This window comes from Eurytemora carolleeae, unplaced genomic scaffold (genome assembly GCF_000591075.1).
Source record: "Eurytemora carolleeae unplaced genomic scaffold, Eaff_2.0 scaffold340, whole genome shotgun sequence".
NCBI classification, from domain to species: Eukaryota; Metazoa; Arthropoda; class Copepoda; order Calanoida; family Temoridae; genus Eurytemora; species Eurytemora carolleeae.
This window is the reverse complement of record NW_019396237.1, coordinates 88,925-102,738: the sequence shown is the minus strand read 5'-3', so window position 1 is coordinate 102,738 and position 13,814 is coordinate 88,925. Positions and strand designations below refer to the sequence as shown.

Below are 13,814 nucleotides of genomic sequence, written 5' to 3'. Positions count from 1 at the left end.
TTACAGTTCTTGAAAAATGTAAAGAAAACAATCCAACATATCGGAAGATCAGAGAATCGTATTTTATCAACCAGTTTAACGCAACAGCAAAAGGACTAAACAAAAAAAGATGATACAACTTTCTGTTGTGGCTTTAGTGTGGTTGTTTTCTGTTTAACGAATTTAGTCTTCGTTGTTGTTCTATAGTTGTTTTTCTTATATGCTAATTGCAATATTTTTTTTAAAAAAAAGTATTTGTTACATTATCGTTATTTTTAATTTGTAATAATTTTGGTCATTTTCTGTAGGACTGATGAGGATATGAAATATATCGAAATTAATTTCCAAACCCGAGTTTTTCTACCTGTGAGAGTGAAACCTTTTTTTGCCAGTTTGGACAATTTACATATAGTTCTCTAGTTCTCTAATTCTCAAGTTGTATAGTTCACTAGTTCTCTAGTTCTCTAGTTCTCTAGTTCTCTAGTTGTATAGTTCTCTAGTTCTATAGTTCTCTAGTTCTCTAGTTCTCTAGTTCTCTTGTTCTTTAGTTCTCAAGTTCTCTAGTTCTCTAGTTCTCTAGTTCTCTAGTTCTCTAGTTCTCTAGTTCTCTAGTTCTCTATTTCTCTAGTTCTCCAGTTCTATAGTTGTCTAGTTTTATAGTTCTCTAGTTCTATAGTTTCCTGGTTTTCTAGTTCTTTAGCTCTCTAGTTCTATAGTTCTCTAGTTCTCTAGTTCTCTACTTTTTACAAATTTTATTTTTTTTTTAAATATTTTTAAGACAAAGACCAAACTCAACTTACAAATCGGTATATATGACATAATGATTATTTTTCTCTCCGTGAGCTGACCATTACAACAAAATAAATTCGAAATTCTTTGCTTTGGCAAATCAGCACATTGACACTAGACAAAATGAATTTACAAAACTTAAGAATTAATGGAAATAAAAGAACAATTCGACGATCAATGTAAAAAGAACTACAGAATTTCACAGATTTAGATTTCGAACCAACTAGAATACCGCACTGTTAAAAATTAAACAGCTGCCAGAGCTCTCTGCATCAAAATGGAAAAAGAACCTCATCCGCTGAAGAATTGGATTGCGGAGAGGTCGTCTCAGCTAATTTGTCAAGATAAAGAATTCAATTATAATGTCAAAGTCTCATATTATGTGAATATACCTTTATTTTTTAAACTAAACTTTTTTAATAGATCATTTACTAAGGTAAAGAATTTGTTGGGTTCAATGTTTTTTATTAGGAAAGGATAAAAAATATTTATTTTAAATTAATCGTTTTTTTAAAGTGATGTTCCTTTATCATTTCAATGCAATCAAGAGAAAAATCCCTTAGAGAAATATATTCTTCTTTTTTGCTTTTTTTACGTTTTTCTTCTTCTTCTTCTTCTTCTTCTTCTTCTCCTTCTTCATCTTCTTCTTCTTCTCCTTCTTTTACTCTTTCTTCTATTTGTTGTCTTGAACAATGAGCGGGAAGAACGGTAAAATCTACATCACAGATATCTGAACAAAATATCATTCAATTATTTTATTTATCCATTCTAATCTTAAATTTAAATGAAATTTATTTCAATTGTATTAGAAAATAATTAACAAAACCAAAAAAGTTTATATAATAACTAGGGTTTCAGGGCGCTTCGCACCCATCTTCTTTTTCAACTTTTAATTGTGGCTTTATCTCTGAACATCTTCTCTTTGTACAGATAAAACAAAAACAAAAAAAGTTTGCGGATTTCATAATATTTTTTTGCGCATTTTTTAATTTTTTGCAAAAATAAAAAACTTTTAAACACAAATTTTTAAAATTTTAATCATTCATAAACCTTCCCTGGGGTCACGTGAGGTCCCACAAAAAATTTGGGCCCGATCGGTTCAGCCGTTTTGACGTTTATTGGATACAAACAAACATATCAACAGACAAACAGACAGACAAGCCAAATTTATATATAGATAATAAAGAATACAAAGGTAGCAGAAAAAGAAATGAAATAAAAATGTAAAAGTTTAAGAATAAATGAAACCATAAATATATGTTAAATGTTCATCACGTAAACAATCTTAAAACTCCGTTTAATGAAATTAATTAGTATGTTTAGCAAACTAAAACTATTTACTAAATAAATATATAGATCTTTTAAAATAAAAATCAAGAACCCAGCCATTCAGTATTCAATATTTATATATGAACAAAATATTCTATATAATGTATTAAGAAAATAACCCTATATTTGATTAATATGGAATATACATTAAAAATAATATCAAATATTAATTCATATTTATCACAGGGAAGTGTATAAGATACAAGATATATTCTTTTTAATATATATTCTCACGTGAATATTTTAATCTATATATGTTAGCTATAGCTGGCCAAGTACGGCCGGACCGAAAAGGCTGATTTAGGGAAACCGTGGGTAACAGGGAAGTAACAAAGTATAAAGAAATTTCGAGATTTAAAAAAAATGTTTAAATTAAATTTTACCAAATTCCACGGGCAACACACTTTATCTTGTAGGATATATAATTCACCTTTGTTTCATTACTGCTAGATGGTTCCGTATATCATTGCAACCCAATGTCGTAGACTTTTGATTTTTCAAGCTATCAATTTTGGTAGAACAGATTGTTTAAGCAATAGATATCAATCGTTTTCACCATAATATTGCGGCAAAGATATTTGGATTAGCAAATTTGAGTTTCTGGCAAGAACTAAATTTCTCAGTCTGAACTTTTTTTTGATAAGTATGTTTTTTATTTTGCACAATCTTTGCACAAGTTATTTCATTCGTTCGTGATCACTGTGTTTCAAAATCATGAGGATGATCGTTTTAATAGATATTGAACTTTAGAGAGAATTTAAACATTAAATCATGACAAAGTAATTCCCTTATATCTGTAAATACCTAATTTTTAAAAGGATATTATTTTTCGTAAAAATAAAAATCATCGAGATTAAATAAATTCTTAAGATTGAAAAACTGCAAATCATTTTCTTAATTCTTATGCACTTTGTTATCAAAGAACCTTAACCTTTTTTACTTCGACAATTTGTGTTTTTAAAAAACGCCCGTTTTTCATTTTCTGAATGATCCAAGTCGTTCGTCCATCCTTAGTTTTTTTTAAATAACACGATCGATCCTTCATGAAAACTTTTGTTTGTTCTTAAAAATTTGGTAAGTTGAAAAAAACGATGCATATCTCCATTTTTACCTATACTATACCCATCTCTATTTTTACCTATACGATGCCATCTCTTTTTTTACCTATACGATGTCCATCTCTACTTTTACCTATACAATGCCCATCTCTATTTTTACCTATATGATGCCAATCTCTATTTTTACCTAAACGATGCTCATCTCTATTTTTACCTATGCGATGCCCGTCTCTATTTTTACCTATACGATGTCAATCTCTTTTTTTACCTAAACGATGCCCATCTCTATTTTTACCTATATGATGCCCGTCTCTATTTTTACCTATACAATGCCCATCTCTATTTTTACCAATACGATGCCAATCTCTATTTTTACCTAAACGATGCCCATCTCTATTTTTACCTATACGCTACCCATCTCTATTTTTACCTATGCGATGCCCATCTATATTTTTACCTATACAATGCCCATCTCTATTTTTACCTATACGATGCCAATCTCTATTTTTACCTAAACGATGTCCATCTCTATTTTTACCTATACAATGCCCATCTCTATTTTTACCTATACGCTACCCATCTCTGTTTTTACCTATACGATGCCCATTTCTATTTTTACCTATGCATTCTATAGGAAGAGGTAGAAAGGGTTCAACATATGAGCAGTAGAGAGGTAGAGAGGTACAGGGAGGTGGGACGTAATTAACAGGCCGAGAGGTTGTTGGGTGGGAGGTAGGTCGAGTAGATTGGGGAGTAGGCGGGGTAGTGGGAGGGGGAGTAGGGTAGTAGGTAGGTGGAGTTGATGATGTACTAGGAAAGTAGGTAGATGGAGGTGATGATGTACTAGGGTAGTGGGTAGGTGGAGATGATGATGTACTAGGGTAGTAGGTAGGTGGAGTTGATAATGTACTAGATGAAGATGGATAGTAAGAACTAGATGTTGAAATTACTGGACTCCATGTTACAGGATTCTAAATCATAATCATAATCAACTTTATGTTAACTATGAAAATATAAAGCTATAACCACCGTGATTAACACATAACAATAAAAAGGGGATGGGAATGTGATAGGGGGATCTTGTTTTTTTTTTGTAAAACAGAAAATAATTTATTATATGATGTAATTAAACCAAATGTTGTTTATTTTAACTCTTTAACACGGCGCTACGACATCTGCTCTATTTCCATTTGCTCTATGGCCAACTGCTCTAGTTCCATTTGCTCTATATTCCATATGCGCTATACCTCATTTGCTCTATAACCTTAAAATACAATATAAAAAAGATTTTATTGGAATTAGATATGCAGCATTTTTTTGGAAAAATCGCAAATTATTAAAACTTAAAATGACGTGTTTACTCAGAGAGCAAATGTTGAGTAGAGCAATTGGATCAAGACAGTTATAAACATGTTTATTGAGCAAATGACGTGTTAAGTCATAGATCAATTGACGTATTGAGCAGATGACATATAGAGCAAACATCGTGATGCATGAGCTATAGAGCAAATGGTTAATAGAGCAAAAGGCCATAGAGCAAATGGAAATAGAGCAGATGTCGTAGCGCCCTTTAATTAAGCCTTTGCTAAAACTAGGGTTTCCATTTTTCCGGAAAAAAATTTCCATTTTGGAAATGGAATGATCCGGAAATTTGTTGCGTAAACCGGAATTCCGGGATAATTCCGGTATAAATGGAAACCGGAAATTTTCCGGTTTACGTCACGTAAACCGGAAAAATTTCCGTTTTACGGAATGGGAACCGTGAAATTTCCAGTTTCCATTTCGTAAACCGGAAAAATTTCCGGTTTCCATTCCGTAAACCGTAAAATTTACAGTTTCCATTTCGTAAACCGGAAAAATTTCCGGTTTCCATTCCGTAAACCGGAAATTTTTACGGTTTACGTAACGTAAACTGGAAAATTTCCATTCCGTAAACCGGAACTTAAAGAATTTTTCTTATTTTAATTAAATTCATATTTACAAAGTTTGAAAATTTGAATAATTTCCCGAACGTTCCGGAATTCCGTAACGATCCGTAATTCCGGAACAACGTTCCGGAAATTTCCGTTTTACGGAAAAAAATCGTTCCGGAAATCGTTCCGGAATACCGGTTTTCCGGAACCTTTTCCATAATGGAAATGGAAAAAATTTCCGGATCATTTCCGTACGTAAACCGTAACCCGGAATTCCGGTGGAAACCCTAGCTAAAACATTAAACCTAAGTCTAAATAAATTAATATATTTTAACAGAGAAAGCTCCCGTATTTCAGCTCCTTGCATATTGATATATATACTTATTTCATGTCTTTGTATTTTTATGTAAACTCCATTAAAAAAGGGGAATGCCGCCCCGAATCACATCAGTACCAAGAAGGTCAGAAGAACGAGGGTTGGTGTAAGTCGTAGTTTGTAAGTTTATATTGATTATTTATTAATATTATGTTAGTCGTGCGTGATAATTTACACGTATTAAACTAGGAATTTTTTCTTGTGGTTTAATATCTATTAATATCTATTTTTGGAGGTTGATCCCCCACCCCTTTCCCTCTTCGCCCCTGTTCATTTTTGGAGGTTGATCCCCCACCCCTTTCGGTTTAGCCCCTTTTTGATCTATGGGAGTGTGCAGGTAAGAATGAATTGGATAATTAAGTTCATTAATTAGGCGCAATCCTAATTACTTCTTCATTCATATGGTGTGCGAAAAAAGTATTTTTGTGCACATTTTTATTGTTTCATTTTTTGAAAAGAATGTACTTGAATATTTAAATTATTAAGAGAAAAAATACCAAGGGTATAAAATCCAACCCCAACCCCAACCCCCTGAAAACCTTAGAATAAAAAATTTCGTTTCAGTGAATTAAAAGTATATTCTAGGGGGGGGGGGCATGTTCATACAGGAATTGAGTCTTTAAATGTCACAAACTCAGCTTTTCTAAACTCTATATCTTTGCAACTTGACGGTATTTGAATTTAATATTTCAAACTTAAATTATCTGATCTAACAGGAAGCATAGTTTGAAATATCACAGCATCGAGTTGCAAAGATATAAGGATTAGAAAATTAGAGCAAAGGCTTAGTTTGTTTTTTTAGTTCTTTTTCCTGGTCCACCCTGTGTATTGGTAAAAGTGCCACCTACACCATCACATCCACTAATTAATACTTGAAGCACGTACTCCCCTTGCAAGATCTAATCATCCAGGAGAATATAATGGAAAATCAAATTGAGAGCATGAGTCTTTTGGGATTAGAAACTTCAGGTTCTTTACCAGGGGAATGTACAGGGGGGGGGGGGCAATCCATTTCCCCCTTTCAGAAAAAAAAATTACCCCATAACAAAACCCCCTCCCCTTTGTTTTACATAACCATAAAATACATTGCTGAACAAAAAAGTTTTGATAGCAAATAGGAAAAAGGGGTTTGAAAGTTTTGAATCCCTCGGGGGTTCAAATCATACATTCAGCTCAAGTTATTTCACATAAGGGTTGGGTTTAGGTATAAAATGGATTAGAAAAATCAAAATATGTTTTCTTAAATCCTTTACTTACCACTTGTGGCCTTTTTGGATTTGATTTGATTTTAATTTTCAATTTTGATTAAAGACAAGCATTTTGAAACCATGATTGTTTGGTTTTAAAGTGAAAATAATTTTTTGAATTTACTGAAAAAAATGTAATCTTCATTTTAGAGTTTTGAAAAAAATAGTTTTTTTAGATTTGAAAAATTTACCTTGACCCCGAAGTATGGTTCAAATTGTCTTCTATGAGTGAGAATATCCCAAAGAGGAGTTGGAGGAGGATAGGAGGGATAGTCTCCTAAAGATGGCAGCGCTAGAAAATACAAAAATTTAGATCTAAAAGAACCCCCATTATATCATAACATGATATCGATCATTCATCCCCCATTCCCTCTTGGTAATTAATCCCCACCCCTTACAAATTTAACCCTCTGGTCATGGAGAGGCAACTTCCCAACAGTATTTAAACCCAAGTGGCAGCTTCCAAAATATTCAATTTCTCAAGCGGCAACTTCCGAAGTCTGTTTTAGCCGCAGCGCTCGGACCTTAAAATTTTCAAGCCGCAGCGCTTAGCCTCTAGATTTTCTAGCCGCAGTGCTCTGCCCCAAGCCCATCCTAGCCTTAGCAAACGGTCCCATAGCCTACGGCGCCTCAGAAGGCCTAACCTATCCTTTGGGAAGTTGCCGCTTGGGAAAATGTACATTTGGAAAGTTGCCACTTGGTTGATTCCCCTGGAAAATTCCCCCTTACCTTCTAAAAATAACCCCTCTCTCCCTGCAAAATTACCCTGCCCCTTGAAAATTATCCCCTCCCTGCAAAATTACCCTCCCCCCTGCAAAATTACCCGTACCCCTTGAAAAATGACCTCCTCTCCCCTGCAAAATAACCTCTTTCCCCCCTGATAGCAAAATACCCCTCCCTTGAACCTCCCCCCCTTTTATGGCGAGGGCAAATATAATGCAAAAGCTCTAGTTTTGCATGATTATACCGTGCATTGAACTTACAAAAATGCTAAAGGCGGTTGTATCAATATTTCGTCATCCAGTTCAAAATATTTCTGCAGGGGGAACCCGTAATAAAGTAGCGATAAGAAAAACTGCATGTTAAAGACTTTGATTAGATTTTTAATGGACAAATACAAAAGTTTAACTTTAATCAAAGCAATAAAAAAATTAAAACCCGCAAATTTTGTACTTTTTTTTCGCCCCACCCTGTAGTTCAATTATACCTCGATCAATTGTAAATATCATAAAGTAATCTAAACTTGAAACAAGATTATATTAAATAGATACACACATGTGCTTACACAGATATAGATACAGATACAGATACAGATACAGATACAGATACAGATACAGATACAGATACAGATACAGATACAGATACAGATACAGATACAGATACAGATACAGATACAGATACAGATACAGATACAGATACAGATACAGATACAGATACAGATACATATGCAGATACAGATACAGATACATATGCAGATACAGATACAGATACATATACAGATACAGATACAGATACAGATACAGATACAGATACAACAGATACAGATACAGATACAGATACAGATACAGATACAGATACAGATACAGATTCAAATACAAAATACAGATACAAATACAAATACAGATGCGGTCTGAAAGTTAAAAGATAAATTTTAAATATTTAAAATTCTACAATTTCAAACAATTTGTATTTAATTTTCACTTTTAGACATTTACACTAACTTTTAAGTTAAACTTTAAATAGAAATGAATACTTTTTTATAAATCACGAAGAGCATTTCCTCTTGATAATAATTGGATTAAATAGAAGAATAGAAATTTGGCAGATTTTCTGGTTTTGAACTATGGAGAATTTACAAAACTCTAGAAGAGGATATAAACAAAGTCAGTCGGATTAATAAGTTTGTTTGTACAAACAGTGAGATTCAGAATACTGTGGAGCAAGAGTCGTCTTGTTTTTTCCTTTAATTATGAAATATCAATAGGGATTTTTTATTTTTTTTTATTTTTTATACTGAAATATTTCGGAAAATGTTCATGGTATGAAATAATGATAAACTGAAAATTGCTTGATCAGATTTAATAAATAGCGAGAGAAATTGAACTAGGTTAAGGGGCTCAATGTAATATGTGTAGTTCCACTAGTTCTCCTATCCCTTCAACCTTGTGGTTTTTATCTCACCTAATCTGTTCTTATCCTTCAGTTTATTCACTTTTCTTGTCATATACCAGATCACCTCTCTTCAAAAATAAAAACAATTTTTTCATAAAACTTAATAAAGTTTAAAAATATAAATTATAGAAATAGAAAATAGATTAATGTTTTAAATAGTAAATATGTTTTTAGGAAAAAAGAAAAATTTTGAATCATCTGGTCGAGATATAAAAAAAAGACCAATTACTGAATGAAGAATATGAAGAATGAAGAATGAAGAATGAAGAATGAAGAATGAAGAATGAAGAATGAAGAATGAAGAATGAAGAATAAAGAATGAAGAATTATGAATGAAGAATGAAGAATGAAGGTTTTGTACCTAATATGTTCCCTTGAGAATAAACTGTCTTCATTATTCTTCTCTCCCTCTAACCTAGACATTAAAATATGAAGAAAATTCCCAAAATTATTAAATTTACAAAATTTTGCAAACACGCTCTAGCGTCCAAACTAATTAAACATTCGGTCCTTGTCGACCCAAGAAGATGAACCTTATGATCACAATTTGACCAATTAGATGCCAATCATGCAATTCGACATCAATTGTTCGCCTTTTATCGTTGACATTTGTTTAACGGTAATATCCGTGTTAGATAAAAAAGTAAAAAAAAAACTCTGTAGTGTACAGCCGCTAGTGGGAGATTGTTGCATTATTTAGAACAAAACGACATTGAATTAAAATTGAAGAAACGGACGCCATCTACCCATGGTTAGTCCTGGGTGTGTCGTATTTTCTAACTATATAGTGTACTAGTATAATTATAACTTTTACCAAACATATAATTTTGCATAATTATGTTAAAAATAATAAGACTTGTAAATCTTATCTTATGTACACTCCACACTTTGCACTCTACACTCTACACTCTACACTCTACACTCTACACTCTACACTCTACACTCTACACTCTACACTCTACACTCTACACTCTACACTCTACACTCTACACTCTACACTCTACACTCTACACTCTACACTCTACACTCTACACTCTTCACTCTACACTCTACACTCTACACTCTACACTCTACACTCTAGATTATGCCTTCTATTCTCTTCAGTTTAACAACTACATACTTCTAACTAGAATCAAAAGTTACTGTTTGAACAGCTAACAAACTTAGTTAGTGTTTTATCACGTAGACATAGACTGATTAAAAGTTAGTCTGCGGCCATTGAATATAAAAACGAGATTTAAAAAAAAGTTTAATACCATGCATAGAATTCATTGAAATGTAATGATATTTAATTTAATAACTTCAGGACTTCCTTATATGTGTCTCCTTCTCAGCAAGACAACCCCCCCCCCTCCCCCCAAATCGCTTTTATTATTAACCCTATTTCTACTAGAAATTTACTTATTGTGTCGAGGCTGGTAATTTTGTTTGACTTATTAAACTAACATAAGTCCATCACTTCAGTATTAAAGCTGGACTTTAATTCCTATTTTCTGAGTTCTCATGCATGCTAATTGACCGACAAAATATATATTCAGACCTCCTAGCTTTCTCAGTCTTTAATTTCAGCATTGTAAAGCTTTTTGCTTAGTCTACGAAAAATGTTTTATTGGCACATTTTTTACATTAAAATTTCACATACTTTTACTTTTTAAATTTCACATTTAAAAAAATTTGCACATTTTTAATGGTTTTTACTGAGGAGACATCATTTATCATTGTTCAAACATCATTTATCATTGATCAAACATCATTTATCATTGATCAGACATCATTTATCATTGATCAGACATCATTTATCATTGATCAGACATCATTTATCATTGACTAGAAATTATTTATCATTGATCAGACATCATTTATCAAATCAGACATCATTTATCATTGATTAGACATTATTTATCATTGATCAGAGACATCATTTATCATTGATCAGACATCATTTATCATTGTTCAAACATCATTTATCATTGATCAAACATAATTTATCATTGATCAGACATCATTTATCATTGATCAGACATCATTATCATTGATCAGACATCATTTATCATTGATCAGACATCATTTATCATTGATCAAACATCATTTAACATTGGGCATATAAAGTTCTGAAGGATGTTTCGTTGTGAATAAGGTAAGCCCTGTTATTGAAAATAGAAAAACGTTCCTTTAACGGATAATTCGAAAAAAAAATTAATGGCGAAAGTGTTTAACCTGCCAAGTTGATTAGTATCCTTAAATATACTAATTTCTGAGTACGCAGTTCCTAAACATAAATATTTAATCAGAACTAATCATGATGATCGAAAATTCTTTTATCTTAAAGGAAATGAGTTTTTGCCACAAACTCTAATTTTCGAATCCTTGTACCTCTTTGCAACTTGATTTTGTAGACCTTTGATATTTCAAAATATGATTTCTATAGCATCATCAGTGTAAGTTTGAATTATCAAAGGTTTAAGACCATCAGGTTGCAAAGTTAATTTCAGATTGTGGCAAAAACTCAATTCCTTATTTTTTGGATCGGTTTTAAATCAATTAATTTTTAAGGCGACACCAGAATTTATTCTAAAATATTTTATTATTTTATAAAAATTTCACGAGAGATCGGCAATTCCTGTGAAACCACTAGATATGGAAAAATGATTTTTATACATAGTTAAGTTTACTAAAGATTTTATTGGGGATTAAGCCATACATAATACACATACAGTCGTTTAAGTTATTTTGGATATTAAATCAAAATTAAATGAAATATAGGATAGCTGAAAGCATTACGAAATAGAGAACATTCGAAAGAGTACCACAATGGTTTCAGTAGAAGTAAATATTTCCATTTACTGTTTTTGCGCGCGATACAAGGATTCATAACTCTAATTGGATAATGAGATAGATAGAAAGATAGTTGTTACCGCCATACTATTTTTATTGGTTCAGAATAGACAACAAACACATGACTGAACCCTTATTGGATCAGGCGCTAATGGACTTGGTATACAAGAGTAGTATGAGAACATTATTTTATGTATTTAAGACAAAAGTAGAAATAATTTTTCACACAATGTTTCTGGCTACTGAGTTATTTTTAACTATAAATATGTGATACATTTTGTTCTCAAATTCTTAATCACGATTTGCTTTGCTTAAAAGTGATTAATTCTGATAATGATCCTTAATGTTTTCCTGCAGTGCAGTATAGTAACGCGTAAGTTACTTCTTAGATCCACTATAGTTTCAGTAGAAGTAAATATTTCCTTTTACTGATAGCGCCGAATGAAGGATTCATAACTCTGAGTGGATAATGAGATAGATAGAAAGATAGATGTTACCGTCATACTATTTCTATTGGTCCAGAATAGACAACAAACACATGACTGAACCCTGATTGGATTAGGCGCTAATGGACCGGCATACAGGAGTGTAGAAAACTCACAATTGAAAATTATCGCTTTTTATACTTGAAATACATTGACATCTAACTCAAACTTATTCAGCCACAGGTTTTAAGGGTACCGCGCGTTGTGAATTGGACATTTCTGACATGTTAATAAAGGGTTGCTTAAAACTACTCTGAAATTGCTTTAATATTCCAAAAAAATGTAAAAGCTTTTTTCAAAAAGTAAAAAAGTGTAAAAAATTTACCTAAATAGAGAAAAATTAGTTTGATCCTCATTCTGGTTGAAGGAGTTTGATGAATATTTCCTCAAACTAACATATTCTTGAGATCTGAAGCAATAGTGATTTTGAAAGAAATATTTCTTACAATACCCTCGCAAACAATTGTGATAAGTCTCTTGGAGGTTAAAATAAAATTTACACTGTTAACCCTATTTCGACTGACCGACTGACTGGTGTGCCCAAAATAGACGGGGGGGGGGGGGTGAGGTTAATGTGACAGGGGCATGTATTTAGTTGGAAAATTCAAAAATTTCGAAAACCTTAGATCAATACTTTTAGAGATATCGCAAAAAACGGTCAACCCCCCCCCACCCCCCGGCCTTCAGTCGGAATAAGATTATTCAACATCAAGATTTTCACTGGAGTCAATTAAAATTTTAAACTTTAATTTAATTACAAAAAACAGGAAATGTGTTGATATAATGGTTCTATTTAATTTATCAAATAATAGTCCTATTATGTACTGCCAATCATCAGAAGAATTAAAAAAGCCTTTTAAACATGTTAGAAATATTTGGAGTGTTTTGTTTAATTATTTTAAAAAGATGAACAAAGGTAAATGCACTTAAAGTAGTTCTATTTAAAATTCTAAAAGAACTGAAAAAACCTTTGAAAAAAATATATATAATTGTTAATAAAAAAACGAACCATATGTTCCAAAAGATATATATAATTGTTAAAAAAAACGAACCATGTGTTCCAAAAGATATATATAATTGTTTAAAAAAACCATGTGTTCCAAAAGATATATATAATTGTTTAAAAAAAACGAACCATGTTCCAAAAATAATGGAAAAAGATATATAAAATTGTTAATAAAAAAACGAACCATGTGTTCCAAAAAAAAGCTTATCTTAACAATTATATTATTTTTAACCTGTCTAGTAAGACTTGTGAATTCCATAAAACATAAACAGTTTGTTTTAATCTTCGTGACAGAAAGAATCTTAAAAAATAATTGCCTTAAAACATTTTTTTAGACAAATTAAAAATATTTGCAAATTATCTTTTTTCCTTCTCATGATCCGAGTACGTATCCCTTTGCACAATTTTTTTTGAATAATCTTTTTTGTTTGTTTATTTTCTAGTGGTTTTTATTAATTTTTTTTTAATCGATATTGATGGTTATTATATCGTTAGAACTGACGAGGGTCAACCCAGACCGAAATATATTTTCAATAAATGTGGAACTAAAATATACTTTTTTACTCTACAGATGTTTGGTCCATCACCATTCCCGATTTTTAAATAATTTTTCCTTTCAACTGTT

General features: G+C 31.8%; 1 protein-coding gene across 1 annotated transcript; it reads right to left on the bottom strand.

Moving 5' to 3' along the window:
- Nucleotides 1–751: 751 nt before the first annotated feature.
- On the bottom strand, nucleotides 752–12,594 carry LOC111699022 (putative uncharacterized protein DDB_G0290521). The gene is made up of 7 exons (XM_023469550.1): nucleotides 12,509–12,594; nucleotides 11,081–11,132; nucleotides 9,225–9,278; nucleotides 8,873–8,931; nucleotides 6,883–6,983; nucleotides 3,775–4,126; nucleotides 752–1,498 (listed from the first exon to the last, which is right to left on the bottom strand). Exons 1-7 carry the CDS (start codon nucleotides 12,537–12,539, stop codon nucleotides 1,257–1,259), a joined length of 891 nt encoding a protein of 296 aa, XP_023325318.1. The 5' UTR covers nucleotides 12,540–12,594; the 3' UTR covers nucleotides 752–1,256.
- Between the last annotated feature and the right edge of the window lie 1,220 nt (nucleotides 12,595–13,814).